At 39.8% G+C, this 21,319-nt stretch overlaps 1 protein-coding gene across 5 annotated transcripts in view; it reads left to right on the forward strand.

Moving 5' to 3' along the window:
• The window catches only part of Ift80 (intraflagellar transport 80), a 125,240-nt gene that overhangs the window by 94,296 nt on the left and 9,625 nt on the right, over window positions 1–21,319 (forward strand). For all 5 annotated transcript variants that reach the window (XM_057756707.1, XM_057756708.1, XM_057756705.1 and 2 more), the window contains 7 exons: window positions 869–1,032; window positions 4,954–5,018; window positions 9,146–9,281; window positions 9,835–9,982; window positions 12,255–12,426; window positions 13,471–13,560; window positions 13,664–13,836. In XM_057756707.1, the coding sequence (XP_057612690.1) occupies window positions 869–1,032; window positions 4,954–5,018; window positions 9,146–9,281; window positions 9,835–9,982; window positions 12,255–12,426; window positions 13,471–13,560; window positions 13,664–13,836 (948 nt within the window). The remainder of the gene's footprint in view (window positions 1–868; window positions 1,033–4,953; window positions 5,019–9,145; window positions 9,282–9,834; window positions 9,983–12,254; window positions 12,427–13,470; window positions 13,561–13,663; window positions 13,837–21,319) is intronic.

Consider the following 21,319-nt stretch of genomic DNA (forward strand, 5'->3'; position numbering starts at 1 on the left):
ACAGTGATCCAATCATCTCTACCTCATGAGTGCTGGAATTGAAGGTATACGGAAAAATACATCTTTTAAAAAAAATCTCATGAAATGATGTGGTAGTCATTTGGGATCAGTCTGTTTCTATTATTTGTTTAAGAATTAAAAATAAAGTAGATCAGTGAAAAAGAAAAAAGCAAATGAACAGAAAGCAGGGGACCAAGCTAATTGTCCCATCAGTCTCTCATATTGATACGCTAATGTTACTTGTGTTGAACTTTTCATACATTTAAGATTAATATCTAATAAATTTCTTGATAATAAATTTAATATAATGGATATATAATCTACATGTTACTTTTAGTATCTTTTTAGAATATAAATTCTGAGAAGAAACTATTTTATGACTACTGATCTTTGCCAGTAAGCCACATTCATGTGGCGATACACAGATGAATGGAGATGGACTAGTTTAAGATATAAGAGTTAGCCAGAAATACGCTTAAGCTATTGGACAAACAGTATTGCAAATAATATAGCTTCTGTGTGGTCATTTCAGGGCTGAGCAGCCGAGAAACAAACAAACAGGCTCTTAGAATAATCCATGACTGGAAAACTTTGCCTTTGCATGGGGTTTCCTGCCCAAGAGAAGAAATGAGTTGAGGATTTTAGGAGATAGGCTTGTGATTTTGGCCATTTTTATTTTCTTTCCCCACCTGTATTTAAAAACAAAACAAAAAACCCATCAAACAAATCAAAACAAATCCTTTCATTTTTTAAACTATTTCAGTCTTCGTCTCTATACTTATTGCAGTTGTAGGATTTATCAAAGGATAAACTCTTCTTTAATAGAGAAATGAAAATACAGTTATCTTCCCGTTTGTTTCTCTCTTAGACATTTTCTCCTGGTGGATGGTGGTGGTATCTATTTGCACTCCTATGAAGGGCGCTTCATTTCTTCTCCAAAGTTTCCTGGGATGAGAACAGATATTCTGAATGCACAGACTGTGTCCCTGAGTAATGACACTGTAGCAATAAAAGACAAAGCTGATGAAAAGAGTAAGTCTAGCCTTGTACAGTCTCTCATGCCAACTTTTCATGCAGCTCATAATTCTGTAAAATTTTCATGAACTTTCATTCCTTCATCTCTTTCTCTTGTTTTAAAATGTGCACTGGTGTTTGGCCTGCATGTGTGTCTGTGTGAGGGTGTCAGATCTTGGTGTTACAGACAGTTGTGAGCTGCCATGTGGGTGCTGGGCATTGAACCTTTGTCCTCTGGAAGAACAGTCAGTGCTCTTAACTTCTGAGCCAAATCTCCAGCCTTCTTTATCTCTTAGTATGTTAGCATTATGTGGGAAAATTATGAATTCCATGATTTGTCCTAAACATGAGTTAAATAAGAACTAAAATTGTCATACTAACAGAATAACTATATGTTGTCTCAATATCTAAGACCAGTGATAAATAAATCTTTATATATTCATCAGGGAATTTTTTTCAAGATTATGGTTCTAAAATATGTATTGATTTTCAAGGTTTTCAACTTGTTTAACACTCCCTTTCTGTTTATTTAGTAATACTGTAAATGTTCCTCCTTGTGCCACGTATTTTATTTACATATTTTCAGCTAATACTTTAAGTCAATGAAGTAGAAGAAAGGTGTGAATACGTGATCAGCTGTTGGCTGTGGCTGTGCAGGGCACTACTGTGACAGCACAAACAAGCAGAGCGATTCTGGGGTGGGCTAACCAGCATGTTAGAGAAACCAAAGGCCACATCCTTGGGTCAGCATGAGCCAGGCTGTAGGAGAGGAGGGCGGAGAGATGGCAGACCCAGAGTCTCAACCCTACTGGGCACTCTGCCGCTGAGTTATACCTCCAGCCCCATTTCCTATTTTCATTTGTCATAACGCAGTGCTGGACTGAGGAGCTTTAGACATCATTCATCCTGCATTACTGAAACTTTACATCCGTTCTATCCCCTGCTTCTGGCAACTGCTGTGCTGCTATCTGCTTCTCTAAGAGTCATTGGGATAGGCCTCACACTGGGAGAACTGTGCACTACTTGGCTACCTTATTTCCCCTACCCTGTCTTCCAGATGTGCAGGGATTTCTTTTCTGTCTTTAATTCTTTTCTTTCTTTTTTGTTTGTTTTTTGTTTTAAAAAATTTATTTATTTTATGTATGTGAGTGTTTATCTGTATGTATGCCTTCATTTCAGAAGAGGGCATCAGATCCCACTGTAGATGGTTGTGAGCCACCATGTGGTTGCTGGGAATTGAACTCAGGACCCCTGCAAGAGCAGTAGTCAGTGCTCTTAACCACTATGCCATCTCTCCAGTCCCTGTTTTCTTCTTCTTCTTCTTCTTCTTCTTCTTCTTCTTCTTCTTCTTCTTCTTCTTCTTCTTCTTCTTCTTCTTCTTCTTCTTCTTCTTCTTCTTCCTCCTCCTCCTCCTCCTCCTCCTCCTCCTCCTCCTCCTCCTCCTCCTTCTTCTAAATAATCTCTCTCTCTCCCTCTCCTCCCCTCCCTTCCCTTCTGTCATGGGATCTGTCACTCACACCACATTTTCTTTATCTACTGATCAGACTAATTCCATATTATGGCTGTTGTGAGTAGTGACGCAATGGCTATGAGAATGCTAATGTTTCTTTGAGCTGCTGAGACCATTGCTTCTCACAAGTGGTATTAATTCTTAGCTCACTTGGAGTTCTATTTATAATCTTTTGAGATTCCTCCGTGCTGTTTTCTATGCAGCAACACCATTTTACATTACTAACAATTTTCAGTTTTCCCACATTTTCACCAGCATTTTTGTCTTAGTTATTGTGACTTTTATAATAGCCATTCCAACAGATGTGAAGTAGTATAGTGGTTTAGAATTTTAAAACATCGCAGTTTCTTTTCATAGAACTGTTGGCCCTAGAAAACGTCCTGTCTTAAAACCAACTCTTGATCTAGGGAAATTATTTAATCTTGACATATTTTCTGCATTTCTTCATGGGAGTTAAGTCTTTTAACTAATATTTAGGAGAATAAATCATTGCTAACAACCTTCAAAAAGAAAATTTCCTAAGAAATAATTCTAAAATAGTCATCTAATAGAAAGTAAGTATTTTATAAGCTGCATCTTATTTAGAGATGCACTAGCTCTGTCTACCTGCAGTAATAAATTACAAGACAGAAAGGTTTATTTGTGTTCACAGTACCAGAGGTTTTAGTCCATGGTCACTTGACCCTGTTGCTTTGGGCCTATGACAAGTCACAACATTATAGGAGGGAATGCATGGTAGAGCAAACCACTCATGCGTGGTGTCTGGAAGCCAAGAAAGAGGCAAGGACTAGGGTCCCACCATTCCCCACAGAGGCACATCCTTAACACCTGGCTTCCTTGTTAGACTCTAGCACCTCCTGTTGTAGGCTGGCAATCAAACTTCTTTTTCTTTTTATGTGCATAAGAACATATTTATTTGTTTTATTTACCAGATTCAAGTGAAAAATAAATTTCAAACTTAAAAAAACCAAACAAACAGATCCTGGGGTTCATTAGCCAGTCAGACTTCCTTCACACATGAAGCTTAAGAGTGTTTCATACATTTCAGTCTTTCCAAGTAGTCAGTGATTACCACTTCTTTTACCTTCAGACATAAGCTTTTATGTTTGGCCTTTAAAAAAAATATATTGTTGTTATTGAGCTATATATTTTTCTCCGCTCCTCTCCCCTTCTCTCCCCTCCCATTCTACCTTCTCCTATGGTACCCATGTTCCCAATTTACTCAGGAGATCTTGTCTTTTTCTAGGTAACAAGCTTCTGATTCCTTGCTTTGCTTCTGATTCCTTGCTTTGGGGAGCTTTGGGGAAACAGTTATGATCCAGTCCATAATAGCACTCATTTTTTTTCTCTAAGTTAGTTCTAAAAATTAGTAAGTTCACTGGAAATATGGAAGGCACAGTTCTGGAACCTTCCCTCGAGTTCAGGGAAGTTCTCGGGCTGAGAAGTGACTGAGCCCCCAAAGCATGTGTCTATAAAAGTATAGGCTGCTTATGACCTCCTATAGTTCTGAGGCAAGCCGGCCGATACTCTGTGAAGCTGGGAGCTGAGTGTTTTTCAAGGTCATCAGTTTGTAAAAACATAAATGATTTATGGAGTTTCTTAATTATTGGCAGTCCATTTCCTCCCAAACCTGATATACTGCAATTTTGTTCAAACTCTGAATATTCAGAATTCATACAACCCCCAAATTGAGGGTATTCTGCATGAGACTGCCATCACTTTCCCCATCAGCTGCTTGTTTTTCTGAACCTTGGGGATTTATCACATTGTGTGGCTGGCTAAATCATCAGCCACTCACTTGAACTCGGTCTCTAGACCCCTTCGTATTCATAGAAGCCAGGGACCTTAAAGCTCCGTCCTGTTAACTGCTGCTTGTGAACCCTTATCTTGTAGTAAAGAAAGTGCCCATGAGGAATCTGTTGTTCTAACATAGCAAAGAAACTTGTGTGTTCTGGAAAGGTTAAGGGGTTTTGAAGCTCCTAGCCAGGAACCCAGGATAAATTGCTTATTTTACCACATGAGTGTATAAGAGAAACAGCATATAGTACACTGTCTGGAATCATGGTAGGTAGGTACTTAATGCATATTTTCTTTTATGTATTACAGAGATTTAAATCAGAGATACCAGAATTTAATATTACATCTATATTTAGACTTGCCATGATAAACCTGTGGGCCATTAATCCTTAATCATTAATAACAGTTTTAATTAGGCAATATGTATTAGGAAAAATTTTAGTTCTACTATTTTCATAAAAAATGTTACCTCATTAATAATTAGAAATTTTGTGTCCTTTATTTTCTGGGCTAATAGGGGCTCTGTGATCCATAAAGTTAAATAATTTCTCCTAAGAATTATGGTAGTGCCACTGAAATTTACCAACAGTGGCTCTAATATAACACACTAATGTTCTGCTCTTTGTTTCAAGTAATCTTCCTCTTTGAAGCATCAACTGGAAAACCCTTAGGGGATGGGAAACTTCTTTCTCATAAGGTAATAAACATTTGCTGTGTTAGTATAAATGACCACTGTTTAGTTAATTCCCTTTTGAAATTAGTAGCTATCCTTTAAGGAAGAAAACAGGGTAATTTTATATTTAAAAATGAGTGTATATCCTACATGATTTCTCTAAAAGTGCCATAGCTGAAGACTAAGCCCGGGGAACCCTGACAGAGGACACTGGCAGGCGTGCCAAGTGAGCCAATGGTGTGGCGGGTGTCTGCCGATCAGACTGCCGCTCTTTCCAACGACATGTTCTGATAAAGATGTCTTTATGCGCTTGTGTGGTTTTCTTACTGACCTGTCGTTAGGCAACATTTTCTTTAGCTTTCAAGACTGTATTAGAGAGGGGAATTATTCTCTGTAAAAGTACAAAGCACCATGAATTGTAATGTGTGTATTGGATTTGGTTTTTAGTCTTAAGTAAAGGAGCACATTGTATTACAGTTATCTTTTTAACAAAAACCAAGTGATATTTCAGAGCATAAGGATGTTTTTAGTATTACTTAACAATTCTGATGAATTGTTACTTTATTTCCTCCTTTAGTCATGAGTTGTTTTACATTTATATAATGTATAAATTCATGTAAGTCGGAAATGTAAAATACATTAAAATGTGTGGTAAAACAATTTCTTCCTACCAAACTAGTTTTCAATATTCTCCCATATGAGTACCACCATCGCTAGTATTAGAGGCCACCAGCACTGGAATGTCTTTTCCCTCTGCTTACCAACAATGGAGCACATAGGTCTACGTTTTTTTTTTTTTCTTCACAGAAAGCCATATTTGGAGGTCCTTCCATATGGTTACATAACGTTCTTTCTCCCAACACCCATCATATAAGGTAACATTGTCCGGCAGTATCCGTTTATTTACTCTGCCAGCTGATGGGTGTCCAAGTTTCCAGTCTGGCTGGCCATAGTGCTTCCCCTCTGTCACCCCAGCACGGGACGTTAAAGGAGGACACAGGTTTAAGGCTTAAATCTATGTTCCCTGGGCTTAAAAAAATAGTTTAATAGGGACATTTTATTATTTCAGGTAGGTAATTGACATTAATTGATTTGTTTATTGTTGTAATATGAGCGGCGGGGCTGCGTCCCCGGCACCCAGCCGCCCACATGGCTAGCTTATGCCCCGAAATAATTACACGGAAACTGTATTCTTTTAATCACTGCCTGGCCCATTAGTTCCAGCCTCTTATTGGCTAGCTCTTACATATTGATCTAACCCATTTCTAATATTTTGTGTAGTACCACGAGCTGGCTTACCAGGAAAGATCTTAACCTGCGTCTGTCTGGAGTGGGAGAATCATGGCGACTCCTCACTCGGCTTCTTTCTCCCAGCATTCTGTTCTGTCTACTCCGCCTACCTAATTTTCTGTCCTATTAAAGGGGCCAAGGCAGTTTCTTTATTACTTAACCAATGAAACAACAGATAGAAAGATGACCCACCTCCATCATTTCCCCTTTTTCTGTTTAAACAAAAAAGAAAGGCTTTCACTTTAACATAGTAAGATTACATATAGCAAAACAGTTATCAAGCAAGAATTACAGTTATAATATTTATATATATTTTATCATAACTAAGGAAAACTATAACTATCTATCCATTCTTCAATTCCATCAAAGACTCCAGAAGGATATAATATTACCTAAGTAAACAAGAAATCCAAAACTCTAGAAATGACAGAGACATTTCGCTGCCTGGACAGTCACTCAAAGTTCTTTTGTGCTGTTGGGGCATCCATCTTCAGCCTTCAGGCCCATAGTTTCCAGCAGACATTTTCATGAAGCAGGAAAATTCCAAAGACAGTTCAGTCACTTTCTGCTGTGTCCTGCAGAATGTCTCGTAGACTCTTTCATGAACCAGGAACCCCAAAAGACCATCTCACCTTTAGGCAAGTTCAGCAGTCCTCTTTCTGCGGGTTCTTTGTGTCGTTTATGCATCAGTCCGGGCAAGAGCAGTTTCTTGCCCAAATGTCTATCAAACTCCATAAGGAGCCTCTTCGATGCCCATCATCCTCTTGAAGTAGATTGGTGCTGCCAGGAGCAGACGTGTCTCATTGTCATGAAAAGCCCTAAGTTATTAAAATTTTTTAAATGCCATATTCTGCAGTCTTTGAAAGATATGAAGAATGTCTATCTAACTGAAATATATATCTCTATATATCTAGAAAATCTAACATGACTACAAGCTTGACTTGTTGATTATCCATTAACCTATATTTCTTAATTATACATTATATTTTTAAATGAACTACAGAATCACAATACCTTAATCAAGATCAGAAATACATATACACATAACAAAATTGACCTTATAATCCATACCAATGCAAATTATTTATATCTATATCATATCCCCCTTTAAATGTAAAAGAACATTTATAAACCATATTTGGGAACATGGGCGCAGTTTTTCTCTCCAAACTGCTTCCTGCTGAATGGGGGCGCTGTTATTTGGGTCTTTTATGGGATAATCTGTCTGCTAGGTTCATCACAGTCGGCAGTTGAGCGAAGTAATTTTTTGAAGGTGTTCACAGCAACCTTTCAGGAGGGCGTGGTCTATCATACCATATCGGGATAGACGCAATCCACAGAGTCTCATCCTCTGTGAAAACAAAAGAAGACCCTCTCCAAAGCATCATATCCTTAGACCCATATTCTGAAATCATAATACCCTTATATCCATTCTGGTTTAGCTTGGCAGCCCATATAATGAAATGTCTCTCTGCAGTTAGCTCCTTTACAGTCAAAAATTTTAAAGAAAACACAATAATACAAAGAATCCAGACTCTCTGTGAATTTTCCATTTTTACGTGGCTTATTTTTCTTTATTTCTTTTAATCTATAACTATCTGTACTCTGTCTCTTTAAAGACTTTACCCTTTTTTAAGACATTAACTTTATTCTTTATATATATTTTTTCTCTCTCTCAAGCCTTCGTACATTCATCCAACAGTGTCTGAATCAGTTCTATTGTGAATCTGTAATTTTTTTACTATCCAGGAGCACTTTGTTTTGCGCTTTTAAATCGCTAAGCACTTAAGAATCTAAGCTGTGTCATTCCTAGGTCAAAAACAGGTACTGCCTGCTTGCCCCGCCCAGTCCAACATGGCGGAGCCGCTCGTGCCTCTGATTCTTGCACATTGCACCAGTAGCATGGTGGAGCTGCTTGTGCCTCTGAGCCGCAGCACAAAATGACTTCCTTTTAGGCACACAGTGAGTCTAGTTGCCATCAAACAAATCGTAGCACTTTACTCCAAATGCTCCATTCAAAAGCTCTGTCTCCCGCAGGAGTCAGACAGAGATTGCGATGGCGGCACAGCCCAGAAATGGCGGCATTTTAAAACAGCCAGTTTTTTCCTGTTGCTGAGTCAGGACAATTTCTTTGCCGCACGCAACCCACAAACAGCAAAAAGCTGTCTTAAATTCTCTCTGTGTCCTTTTTAAGCCCTCTCAGGTTTTACGTGGAGTTCATTAGCACGTTGGGTGCCACTCTGTTGTAATATGTGCGGCGGGGCTGCGTTCCACCACCCGGCTAGCTTTACCCGAAATAATTACACGGAAACTGTATTCTTTTAATCACTGCCTGGCCCATTAGTTCCAGCCTCTTATTGGCTAGCTCTTACATATTGATCTAACCCATTTCTAATATTTTGTGTAGTACCACGAGCTGGCTTACCAGGAAAGATCTTAACCTGCGTCTGTCTGGAGTGGGAGAATCATGGCGACTCCTCACTCGGCTTCTTTCTCCCAGCATTCTGTTCTGTCTACTCCGCCTACCTAATTTTCTGTCCTATTAAAGGGGCCAAGGCAGTTTCTTTATTACTTAACCAATGAAACAACAGATAGAAAGATGACCCACCTCCATCAGTTTATTGTTGTTTTGTTATGTTTTATTTTTTTTGCTCAATACTGTATCTCGCACTGTAGCCCTGGCTGGCCTCAGATTCATAATCCTCTGTCTCTGGCTCCTGAGTGCTAGGAGTATAGGCATTTGCCACCACAATTGGTTTAATTGATCTTTAAAAACAGAAATTGTACTGATAGTTAATTTAAATGGTCATATGCCAAACACTAAAATGAAGTCAATACTTACATACTTTTTGAAATTTTAGAATGAAATCTCAGAAATTGCTCTGGATCAAAAAGGACTTACCAATGACAGAAAAATTGCTTTCATTGATAAAAATAGAGACCTCTACATCACCTCAGTGAAACGATTTGGGAAAGAGGAACAGATTATTAAACTTGGTAAAGTAATTTTAATTATTCTCAGTTTTCTTAGACTGTCTATTATGTGCTAACTGCCTTTATAGTTGAATGAATGTATGAATTCTAGGCTGCATTTCTTCACTGCTTAGTAACTCGATTTTAATAGCAAATCTTAGTTCTGTGACTAAATCAGCATGGAAACACCAGGTGATTAAAGGCAGACGATTCTCGGTAGAACATTCAAGGATTTTCATGTCTGAGTTTTTGGTTTTTTTTTTTTTTTTTTTTTTTGGTTTTTCAAGACAGGGTTTCTCTGTGGTTTTGGAGCCTGTCCTGGAACTAGCTCTGTAGACCAGGCTGGTCTCGAACTCACCGAGATCCGCCTGCCTCTGCCTCCCAAGTGCTGGGATTAAAGGCGTGCGCCACCACCGCCCGGCCATGTCTGAGTTTTTGTGTCTGTTCACTGTTACACAGGCAGAATGTAGAGCTATGCCCATTCCACTAATTAGGATCTTGTTTGCCAGCTGTTTTTAAAGATAGATTCCAATATCTGTTGACACTAATGGACCATGACTGTTGTTTCTGAATTAAGGAACCATGGTGCATACATTGGCATGGTGTGATACGTGCAATATCCTTTGTGGACTTCAAGATACTCGATTCACGGTGTGGTATTACCCTAATACCATTTATGTGGACAGAGACATCCTGCCTAAAACGTTGTATGAACGAGATGCAAGGTAACGTGTAGCTCCGGATTCTGGGCGGTGAATGAAGCTCTAATTGCCATGCATTTTTCTGGGTGTGTTTTTAAAGTTTAATCAGAGTCAGCTAAATAAATTGTTCGGCTAAGCTGGTTTGTTAAGATTTAAGTGAAGGACTCAATTTGAAAATAAAATATGAACTACTTGTTCATCTTTTATAAACGAGTATAGTTTTCAAGCTCAGTCTTGTCTAGTGGTAGCTCAGGTGAGGCTCTTTGGTGTGACCTAGGGCTCTTTAGCCTGCGGTCTCCTCAGCTGACTATGTGGGTGATGATGAAGGTAGATTAAATGACAGTTGTTGAAAATCTGCACATTGAGTCTGTGCTTATGTTTCCCGGCCACCCAGACCCGAATAATCACACAGAAACTATGTTAATTACAACGCTGTTTGGCCAAGGACTCAAGCATATTTTAGCTACCTCATATCTTAAATTAACCCATTTCTATTTGTCTGTGTATCGCCATAAGGATATGGCCTACCAGTAAGGTTCTGGCATCTTTCTCCTTCAGCAACTAGATGGCATCTGCCTGACTCTGCCTTCTTTCTCCCTGCATTCAGTTTAGTTTTCCCTCCTACCTATATTCTACCTTGCCATAGGCCAAAATAGTTTCTTTATTAACAATGGTAATAAAATATATTCATAGCATGTAGAGGGAAATTCCACATCAAAAATCTTTTTTTTTCTTTTTTGTTTGCTTTCTTCATTTAAGAAATTTAAAATTTTACTTGCTTGCCCCAGTTCTCCCTACCTCCCCTTCTTCTGCCCTTCTCCCCACCTACCCCTATCCTACCACCCACCTACTCAGAGGAGGTAAGGCCTCCCTTGGGGAGTCAGCAAAGTCTGGTATACCAAGCTGAGGCAGGGCCAAGTCCCTCCGCCCTGTATCAAGGCAGAGCAAGGTATCCTACCATAGAGAATGGGCTTCAAAAAGCCAGTTCGTGCACCCAGGATATATCCTGATTCCACTGCCGCCCCAAAGATAATGAAAAATCTTTAAAAATAATAAAACTTATATGTATCAGGAAAATTGTTCCTACATTCTCAAGAGAAATTTTCTTATTCTCCACAAAAGCAGCAAGTTAGATTTCTCAGGTCTCAGCTTTACTTTGCTTTTCAAATCTGTTTTGAGTTTATTTTTAGTGTTTAAGTTCACAAACTATAATAACACCAGAAAAGCACCAAAACAAAAGTTTATTTTAAAAAGTATTTATAAATTAACTAGATATGGTGGTGCTTGCCTTTGATCCCAGCACTTGGGAGGCAGAGCAGGAGGATCTGTGTGAGTTCTAGCCCAGCCTGGTGAGCATAGGCCAGGCAAGGCTATACAGTAGGATTCTGTCTCAGGAAAACAACAAAAGTATTCCTGATTTAATGAAAATATATCCATCTCCTTACTTTAAGTTCATCTGGGTTTTTAAAAGTAGTTTATTTAACTTTATTTTATGTGCATTGGTGTGAAGGTGTCAGGTCCCCAGGAACTGGAGTTACAGACAGTTGTGAGCTGCCGTGTGGGTGCCGGGAATTGAACCTGAGTCCTCTGGGAGAGGACTCTTAATGACTAAACCATTTCTCCAGCCCCAAGTTCATCTGTTTTTACTTTGAGACAATTAATTTTTCCATTTTCCCTTTAAATATTTTCAAAACCAACAGCTAAGTTATTTGTTCTCATAATTTATCTTCAGATTTAAGGAAAGCTTCCTGTTACTAGAACAGTCCTTGAGACAGGCACCTTGGAAAAAGAAGTAGATATTTAGGGCAGCGTTTCAGAGGTTCTAGTCCTTGACAAGCGGCCCCATCGCTTTTAGGCCTGCGGCAATAGATTGCGTGTGGCAGGATTGGGTCCTGGGGCAGAGCTGCTCCCTCAAGGCTGGGAAGGAGGGAGTGGAAGGAGCTGGGTCCTAGGAGCTTTCACTGGCAGTGTCCTTCCTCCTGAGCACATCCCTGGGCTCCACTGCTGTCACACTGCACAGGGGAACATCCTTTACCACAGGGACCCAAACAGCCAAGGCTTGCTGCCAGTGCTATCAGGGGAGTAAATGAGTATGGAGTAGCTTTTGCCATTTTAGATTGTTGGTGTATTTCTATCATCTACATGTTATATTGAAATATTTATTTGAATATGCATTCTGTTTGGAGTTAAATGGGTGGGGTGAATTTTGAAGATTATATATGAGAGTTATTTTCCAAATTTAATACATGTAAAATTTTGCAAAACATAGTTTAAGTTTTTCGTTTGTTTTCAACAGCGAATACAGTAAAAACCCCCATATAGTGAGCTTTGTTGGAAATCAGGTGACTATAAGAAGAGCCGATGGCTCCCTGGTGCACGTGAGCATTTCTCCGTACCCTGCCATCCTCCATGAGTACGTGAGCAGCTCAAAATGGGAAGACGCTGTGAGGCTTTGTCGCTTTGTCAAGGTATCGTGCATGCTGTGGATATGTTCTGCTTTAGTTTCTTTAGAAAGACGAGTCCTAACAGCAGTGCAGGGCTGAGAGCCCTGTGAGCAGGACCATATCTTCTGTTAGCCGCCCGAACAGCTTGTGCATTACAGAGGAGCAGCGCTGCCTTGTCTTTGAAGAAGCTCTGACTAGATGGGTCCTTGCTCCACATGGCACATGGAGCCATTCAGCGACTCTTTCCTGACTTCCCTCCTCCCTGAGTAGAAGCTGGGTCAGACAGTCCTTGGCTTCCTCTGATAGCCCTTTTATAGCTTAGGAAGAATCTTTACCACACCTTTAATCCCAGCATTCCTGAGGCAGAGACGGGCGGGGTTTGAGGCCAGCATGGTCTACAGACCAAGTTCCAGGGCAGTCAGGTTTACACAGAGAAAATTGTCTTGAAAAAGACCAGCCAAAGAATCTTTGTTTTAGATCAACATTTCCTAACTTGGTTGTATCTGGTATCTTCTAAACATGTTTGGACACAACCCTTTTTATTGACTGTCGGGTAACAGCCCTTAGAATAGATGTTTTTCCTCATAGTGGCTTAGTGGTGGCGTCCTGTGAGACGCTCTCTATCCCTCTTATTCCCTCTAAGGTATAGTCCTTGTCCCTTCTTCAGCTCACCATCTTGAGTTATAAAGTAGAAAAGAAATCCTTAGTGACTAGAAATAAAAAAGCTTAGAGAATTTTGTTCAAAAGTTCTCTATCTGATGATAATGTTTTAAAGTAGAGACCCAGAGTGAATTTTGCTGGCCTTGAACTTGCTGCTCAGGCCAAACTGGCCTTGAACTGCCAGAGACTTGCTTTCTACTTCTGCCTCACAAGTGCTGAGATTAAAAGTGTGCTACCATGTCTGGCTTCTATAAAACTTTTTTATTATTAGTTTCTTTTCAATGCCATGTTTTATAATTTTTTATTGGTAAATTAATTACTCAGTTATATCACCATTAGAATTCAGACCATTGCTTATAGGTAGTTTGACTACCTATATAAGATACCTACTCTCATGTTTCACTGTAGGAGCAAAGCTTGTGGGCTTGCCTAGCGGCTATGGCAGTTGCTAATCGAGATATGATTACTGCGGAAATAGCCTATGCAGCAATTGGTGAAGTAAGTAAATCACGTTTATGTACATGCTTGTGAGTTTTTCTTAAGGTAATTTATTAGATTCATACTATTACTGACTTACAATATGTTTCTCATCCTTTTTTAGATTGATAAAGTTCGATACATCAATGCTATAAAAGATCTTCCATCTAAAGAGTCAAAAATGGCCCACATACTAATGTTTAGTGGGAACATACAGGAGGCTGAGACACTACTTCTCCAGGCTGGCCTCGTTTATCAGGCAATCCAGATCAACATTGATCTCTATAACTGGGAAAGGTAATAAGAACCCTTCCGCAGTTCCAAGACCCTTTTGACCTTCATGTGTTCTTCTGTCTGCAACTTAGATAATTATTGTTTCAAACTTAGATATGATTGTTTTCATATGCTACAAGAGAATGTGATCATTTTATATTTGTGAGTATTCTGTCTGGTGGATCTTAACATTTTCCACCCTGGAAAATGTCATTTGTGGAAATTAATCCTTCGTCTGAGGAAGAAAAGAGTCTTATGATGCCTCCGAAATGTATAATTTTAGTGCTGGGGAAGTGATACTATTAATAGATTTGGGAGGGAGGATCGTGCATCCGTGTCAGGCAGGTTAACTTTAAAAGGTGTATTATGAACTGGGCAGTATAATCAGCTGAGGACTTGAACTCTAAGGTGGGAAGTAGACTGGAGACTGAGAGCTCAGAGGCTAAGGGAGCAGTCGAAACAAAGATTCAGTCGACTGGAGAGTGTATACAGTGAAGCCATCTCAACTAGACTTGTGGGTAGATGAAAGAGAAACCTGATCCCATAAACCACAAGGGCTGGAAGGGTAGTGTGCTGAGAGGAAGGAAGAAAGGTTTGTAGTAGGGAGTGCTGAGAGGCAGCCTTCATCCCTGCTGAGAGTGCGCCAGGTGCCTCCTGTCACTCCCTTAGGTGCCCATCTCACAGTGAACATGACTGTTACTATGTGACCCAGAAATTTCTGTATCGTGAAACATACTTTCACATGTTCAAAGTGTCTTTTACTGGCTTGTCTTCCCTGGGCTCAAAACCCCCCACATATCTTCCTTTTTACCCCTTTTACTGAAAAGATCATTTTCTCACGTGATGTATCCTGAGTAGTCCCCCTCCCTCTGCTCCTCCCAGTTCCCCACCTGCCCTCCTACTGGAGCCATTTTGTTACTTCCCTCAGTGCAAGAGAACAGGCTTCTGTGAGATGATATTAAGATATAACAAGGTAAAATATAGCAAGATCAAACAAAAACTAGTGTACTAGAATTGGCACAGATGAACGGAGCCTGAGAAGGCACCGGGAACAGAGACCACTCATTCTCACACTCACAACTTCCGTAAACACTGAACTGGAAGCCATAACATACGCAGAGGACCTGGTACAGGCTCGTGCAGACCCTGTGCGTGCTGCCTCAGTCTCTGTGAGTTCACATGAGCCTTGCTCATGTTATTTAGAGGGTCTTATTTTCTTGGTGTCCTCCGTCCCCGCTGGTTCTTTTTTTTTTTTTGGTTTTTCGAGACAGGGTTTCTCTGTGGTTTTGGAGCCTGTCCTGGAACTAGCTCTTGTAGACCAGGCTGGTCTCGAACTCAACAGAGATCCGCCTGCCTCTGCCTCCCGAGTGCTGGGATTAAAGGCGTGCGCCACCACCGCCCAGCTTCCCATCTATTTTTTAACTTCAGTGATTTATAACTTGACAGAAGTTTCTGTCCTGCCCAGTGCTACAGCTGTTCAATCCCAAAGAAACACACAGAAGCTTATATTGATTATAATCTGCTTGACGTATTGCTCAGGCTTATTGCTAACTAGCTCTTACAGCTTAAATTAACCCATAATTCTTGTTTGTGTTTAGCCACATTGCTTGGTACCTTTTCTCAATAAGGCATTCTCATCCTGCTTCCTCTGTGTCTGGGTGGTGACTGTGTCTCTGCCTTTCCTCTTCCTAGAATTCTCCCAGTCTGGTCACCCACCTATATTTCCTGCCTAGCTACTGGTCAGTCAGCATTTTATTAAACCAATATGAATGACAAATCTTTAGAGTGTACAAGAGCATTCTCCCACAGCAATATCTCTCTTAGACTATAAACTCTGTAGTCATTCCATCTTTACATTTCCCTTGAATAGAAGAAACAAAATGTATTTTGCCAATTTTGTGATAAATATGCTATGATCTGTTTATGCTCTCATGCTATAACCATCTATATAATTCAGCTGATCTGCCTTTGTGCTTTATTTACATGAGTTTGTTACTATTGTATAGTGAATAGAAGATCAGGAAAAATGTTGGTTCTGGAAGAATGAATAACCTATTTAAATTTTAAGCTAATTAGTTTGGAAAGAGATAAGTTATGAGTAATATTATTGAACTATATTAAATAACTAACAGAACATTATACACCATTAGAATTCTGTGAAAAATATGGAAAACTGGTATTTAAAATGTTGTTTCCACCATCTTTTTTTGGTAGGGGAGCAGTTGAGATGGTCTTGCTGTATAGCCTATTTTTGCCTCAAGCTCGCAGCGGCCCTCCAAGAAACAATTTAGTAGAGAAAGTGATGTGTGTGTGTTTAGAAAAAGGGGTTTATTTGGCTTACATTTCCAAGTTACAGCTCATCATTTTGGGGAAGTGAAGGAAAATCTAAGCTCTGTTATTGTATCTGTAAGCCTAGGAGCAAAGCAAGAATAGACACGTTGCTTGCTTGCTTGCTGTTGTTCGTGCTCAGGCAGTTTCTTCACCTCTCTGCCCTTCAGGCCCAGCCAATAAAATGGTGCCACAAACATTCAGGCTCAGTCTTCCTACCTCAGGTAACAATTAAGAAAACCCCTGAGAGACGTACCCAAAGCCAACCTAATGCAGACAGTTCCTCATTTTAAAACTCTTCCAGGGTGATCCTAGGTTGTGTCAAGTTGACAACTAAGTAAAACACAGTAATCTTTTCTAAAATATCTTATTTTTACTTCATTTATATTTCTGATTTTTCTTAGGACTGGGCAGGTCTCACAAACACTGTAGCTGAGGTATGCTATCAAATGATGGTTAAAAAATGCTTAGGTATTGTGTATATAAAAGGAAAGGCTATTAGGGTATAAGTTATTTGTGTACTTTTAGCAGCAGAAAAAGCCCATATTTTTGTGGAGCATTGTGCAGGCTTGAACTCTACTTTGTGGTGGATTATTTGTTTTGTGGGAAGTATGACATAATGGTTTATCTGCATGAAAATCTTTTAAAGATTCATTTATTTTATGTATATGAATGCTCTATTTGCATGTATGCATTTATTCCACAAGAGGGCATCAGATTCCACTGTAGATGATTGTGAGCCACCATTTGGTTACTGGGAATTGAACTCAGGACCTCTGGAAGTACTCTTAGCCACTGAGTCATCTCTCCAGCCCTTATACAAAAATTTTGATCATTTCATTTAAATTGCCATTGTCAAGGTCATGAAGCCCTATAAGAGAGTAGGATTACAGGTGTAAAGTTCAAGGGCATTCCCAGACTTTGAAGTAAAGCTTTGAAGGGGTTGTCAGTCAGTAGAGGATGAGGCCATCTGCAGAGAGAGCAGAGAGGAGTGCAGCTCTACTAAGTGCCCACATTTTAGGGTTGCCTTAAGGAAAGGACTCAGTGCAGTTAGGAAGACAACTCACTTGGGAAAGTGCTTGTCCTTCAAGCGTGTGAGGTCCTGAGTTTGGATTCCAAATGCCCACATAAAAACTGGGTGGAGCAGCATGCCTGTAATCATGTTGGAGAGGTGGAGAAGGATGCTGGGGTTGCTGGCTGGCCAGCTTAGCTGTTGCAAGCCCATGTTCAGTGAGAAACCTCGTGTTTAAAAAGTAAGGTAGAGTGACAGACGAGTGGTCAGATCTAGCAAGATGCAAGATGTTTATAACATCCCCTCAGAAGAGGGAGCCAGAAGATGGGGAGAGCTGCTTCTGAATGCTCTCTTCTGGGCATGACCGTCACTGTATGTAATCTTGAACTCACAGCAGCTCTGGTTACTTGCCATATCAGCAATCAGGTGTGGCCCTTGTGGCCATACCTCTTCTTGCTCTAATATAGATTATTGAAAGATTCTGGGATATGGGGAGTCATTGAGTAATTCTCTACTCATGGTAACACCGAGGACCCTGGTTAAACTTAGTGCGTCATAAACACACACAAAAAGACATGAATGTGGGAAAGAGATTTGTAGGAGGGAAGGAGGGAGGGAGATGAGGGAGTGGAAGGTGAGAATAATAAGAATGCATTTCATACATGTTTGAAAATGTCAAAGAACAAATTTAACAAATTATACAAAACATTTTTTAAAAGTAGTATAGTGCAGACCATTTGAGGATGAGACCCAGTATCATACCTTCTGACTTACACACACACACACACACACACACACACACACACACACACACACACGAGACAATAATTGGGAGTAGCTCTTGATTTGTAGAATACTTGCCTAGTATATGCAAGGAAGAAAAAGAGTATTTAGGAAAATACATTGGGAGGAACCAAAAAGATGAAATTGAAAAAAATCCTTGTTATGGAAAAGCACAAAAAATAGTGTGATGAATACTATCAGTCAGCTTCAACACTGATTGAGTTCTGTGCCGTCTCCACATTCCCCCTTCTCTTACATTTATTTTAAGACAGACTATAATTATCACATTTTATCTATGTTTAAGGGTATCTCTAAAAGATTTTAGCAGCCATAATGCCACAATCATACTTAAAAATTATCAGCAATTATAGTGTTCTTATTTCTCTGTTACCTAATAAGTATTTTTTAAATTTTATTTTAATTGAGCTATACATTTTTCCTCAGTCCTCTTCCTTCCTTCCTTCCTTCCTTCCTTCCTTCCTTCCTTCCTTCCTTCCTTCCTTCCTTTCCTCTCTCTCCCTCTTGTTCCCCATGCTCCCAATTTATTCAGATTTTGTCTTTTTCTCCTTCCTAGGCATATCCATGTACATCTCTCTTAGGGTCTTCTTTGTTGTCTAGGTTCTCTGGGGTTGTGGACTATAGTTTGGTTATTCTTTTCTTTATGTCTAAAAGCCACTTATGAGTGAGAACATTATATTTGTCTTTCTGGGTCTGGGTTACTTTGCTCAGTATGTTTTTTTCTAGTTCCGTCCATTTGCCTGCAAATTTCAAGATGTATTATTTTGTACTACTGAGTAGTACTCCATTGTGTAAATGTACCACATTTTCTTTATCCATTCTTCAGTTGAGGGGCATCTAGGTTGTTTCTGGGTTCTGGCTATTACGAATAATGCTTCTATGACCATATTTGAGCAAATGTCCTTGTGATATGATTGAACATCCTTTGGGTATATGCCCAAAAGTGGTATTGCTGGGTCTTGGATAGATTGATTCCTAATTTTCTGAGAAATTGTCATATTTATTTCCAAAATGGTTGTTCAATTTGCACTCCCACCAGCAATGGAGGAGTGTTCCCCTTATTCCACATCCTCTCCAGCATAAGTTATCATCAGTTATATCAGTTTTTGATCTTGGGGCCATTTGGACAGGTTTAAGATGTTATCTCAGAGTTGTTTTGATTTGCATTTCTCAATGACTAAAGATGTTGAGCATTTCCTTAAGTATCTTTCAGCCATTTGAAATTCCTCTGTTGAGAGTTCTCTGTTTAAAAGGTCTGTACCCCATTTTTTAAATTTGATTATTTGGTATTTTGGTGTCCAGTTTCTTGAGTTCTTTGTATATTTTGGCGATCAGTCCTCTGTCAGATGTGGGGTTGGTGAAGATCTATTCCCATTTTGTAGGCTGCTGTTTTGTCTTGTTGGCCATGTCCTTTGCTAAAGAGCAAGAAGCTTCTCAGTTTCAGGAGGTACTATTTATTAATTGCTGCTCTCAGTGTCCATGCTATTGGAATTATATTTAGGAAGTGGTCTTCTGTGCCAATACATTTAAGGCTACTTCTCACTTTCTCACCTATGAGGTTCAGTGTGGTTGGTTCTGGGTTGGGGTCTTTGATCCATCTGAACTTGAGTTTTGTGCATGGTGATAGATTTGGATCTATTTGCATCTGTCTACATGTTGATATCCAGTCATACCAGCACCCTTTGTTGAAGATACTTTCTTTTTTCCATTTTATAATTTTAGCTTCTTTGTCAAAAACCAGGTATTCATAGGTGTGTGGGATGATATATGGGTCTTTGATTTGATTCCATTAGCCCACTATCTGTTTTTATGCCAATACCAACTGGTTTTCGTTACTGTGGCTCTATACAGAAAAGTTTGAAGTCAGGGATGGTGATGCCTCCAGAAGTTCCTTTATTGTGTAGGATTTTTTTGTCTATCTTGGGTTTTTTGTTTTTCCTTATGAAGTTGCGTATTTTTTCGAGGTCTGTGAAGAATTGCACTGGGATTTTGATGGGCATTGCATTGAGTCTGTAGATTGCTTTTGGTAAGATTGTCATTTTTACTATGTTAGTTCTACCTTCCCAAGGGCATGGAAGATCTTTCTATTTTCTGGTGTTTTCTTCCACTTCTTTCTTCGGAGATTTAAAGTTCTTTGTATTGTTTACTATTTTGTTAATTTTGGCTCTCAATTTGATTATTTCCTGTTGTCTAGACTTTCTGGGTGAGTTTGCTTCTTTTTGTTCCGGGGCTTTCAGGTGTTCTGTTAATTTGTTGGTGTGGGATTTTTCCAGCTTCTTTATGTAGGCATTTAGTGCTATGAACTTTCCTCTTAGCACCGCTTTCATTGTGTCCCCTAAGTTTGGGTAGATTGTCCAGTCTTGAACAATTTCTTTCGCCTGTTTGATTGCTTTTTCTTGGTTATGTTTAAGGGATTCATTGATTTCTTCCAATATTTTGGTTGTCCTTTCCTCCATTTCTTTAAGGGAATTTTTCAAATCCTCTTTAAGGACCTCAATCAGCTTCATGAAGTTATTTTTAAGGTTTCTTCTGCTTCATCTGCTTTGGGATGCTCAGGTCTTGCTGGTGTAGAACCACTACTTTCTGGTGGCACCGTGTTGCTCTTTATGTCGTTGAATATATTCTTGCACTGTTGCCTACCTATCTCTTCCTCCACTTGGAACACTTGGAGCCTGTGCTTCAGGGGTACCTTTTCCTCCAGCGGATGTAGCTGGGGGCTAGGGCTCTGTTAATTTCCCCTTCAGGTGTAGGCAGAGGAGAGCCTTTGGTGATTGTCTCTCCAGGTGCCTACAGGCCCAAGGCTCAAATGGTCGTTCCTTCTCGTGTTGGCAGGGCTCAGGCTCCAGTGGTCAGATTATTTCTGGAGGCCACTGCTGTTGGTGGCCCCGCACTGCTGCTCATGGTTCTCCTCTCTGCGGCCTGGGCTGGCCTGCCCGCTGTGCTGCTACTCACTCTTCTCCTCCTGGCGGTCTGGCCCAGCCCACCACGCAGCTGCTCTCACTTGAGAGGTACTTTTCAAGCACTGCTATGTTAAGACTTAAGTTTGTTCTAATTCAGCATCATGAATGGCTGGGTGTTCATGGTGATAATTAAGTTAGCAACAATCAAATGCTTGCACATTCCCTAGGGCTCTCTAATAAGTGTTTTATGGGTTGAATGGAGACCCAGAAAAGACCGCTATGTTGTGAGTAGTTGATGCATTCTTAGATAGGTTTTGTTTCTTTTTGTGTTTGCTTATAATTTCCACATTGAAGAAACCAGACCTTTAGAATTTCCCATCATCTCGACATTGTTGATTACATCATTTTGGGGACTGTCTCCTGAATTAGCTACAAATTGGTCATGAATCAAGAGCCTTAAACTTAG

The sequence above is a fragment of the Chionomys nivalis genome, chromosome 24, assembly GCF_950005125.1.
Source record: "Chionomys nivalis chromosome 24, mChiNiv1.1, whole genome shotgun sequence".
NCBI classification, from domain to species: Eukaryota; Metazoa; Chordata; class Mammalia; order Rodentia; family Cricetidae; genus Chionomys; species Chionomys nivalis.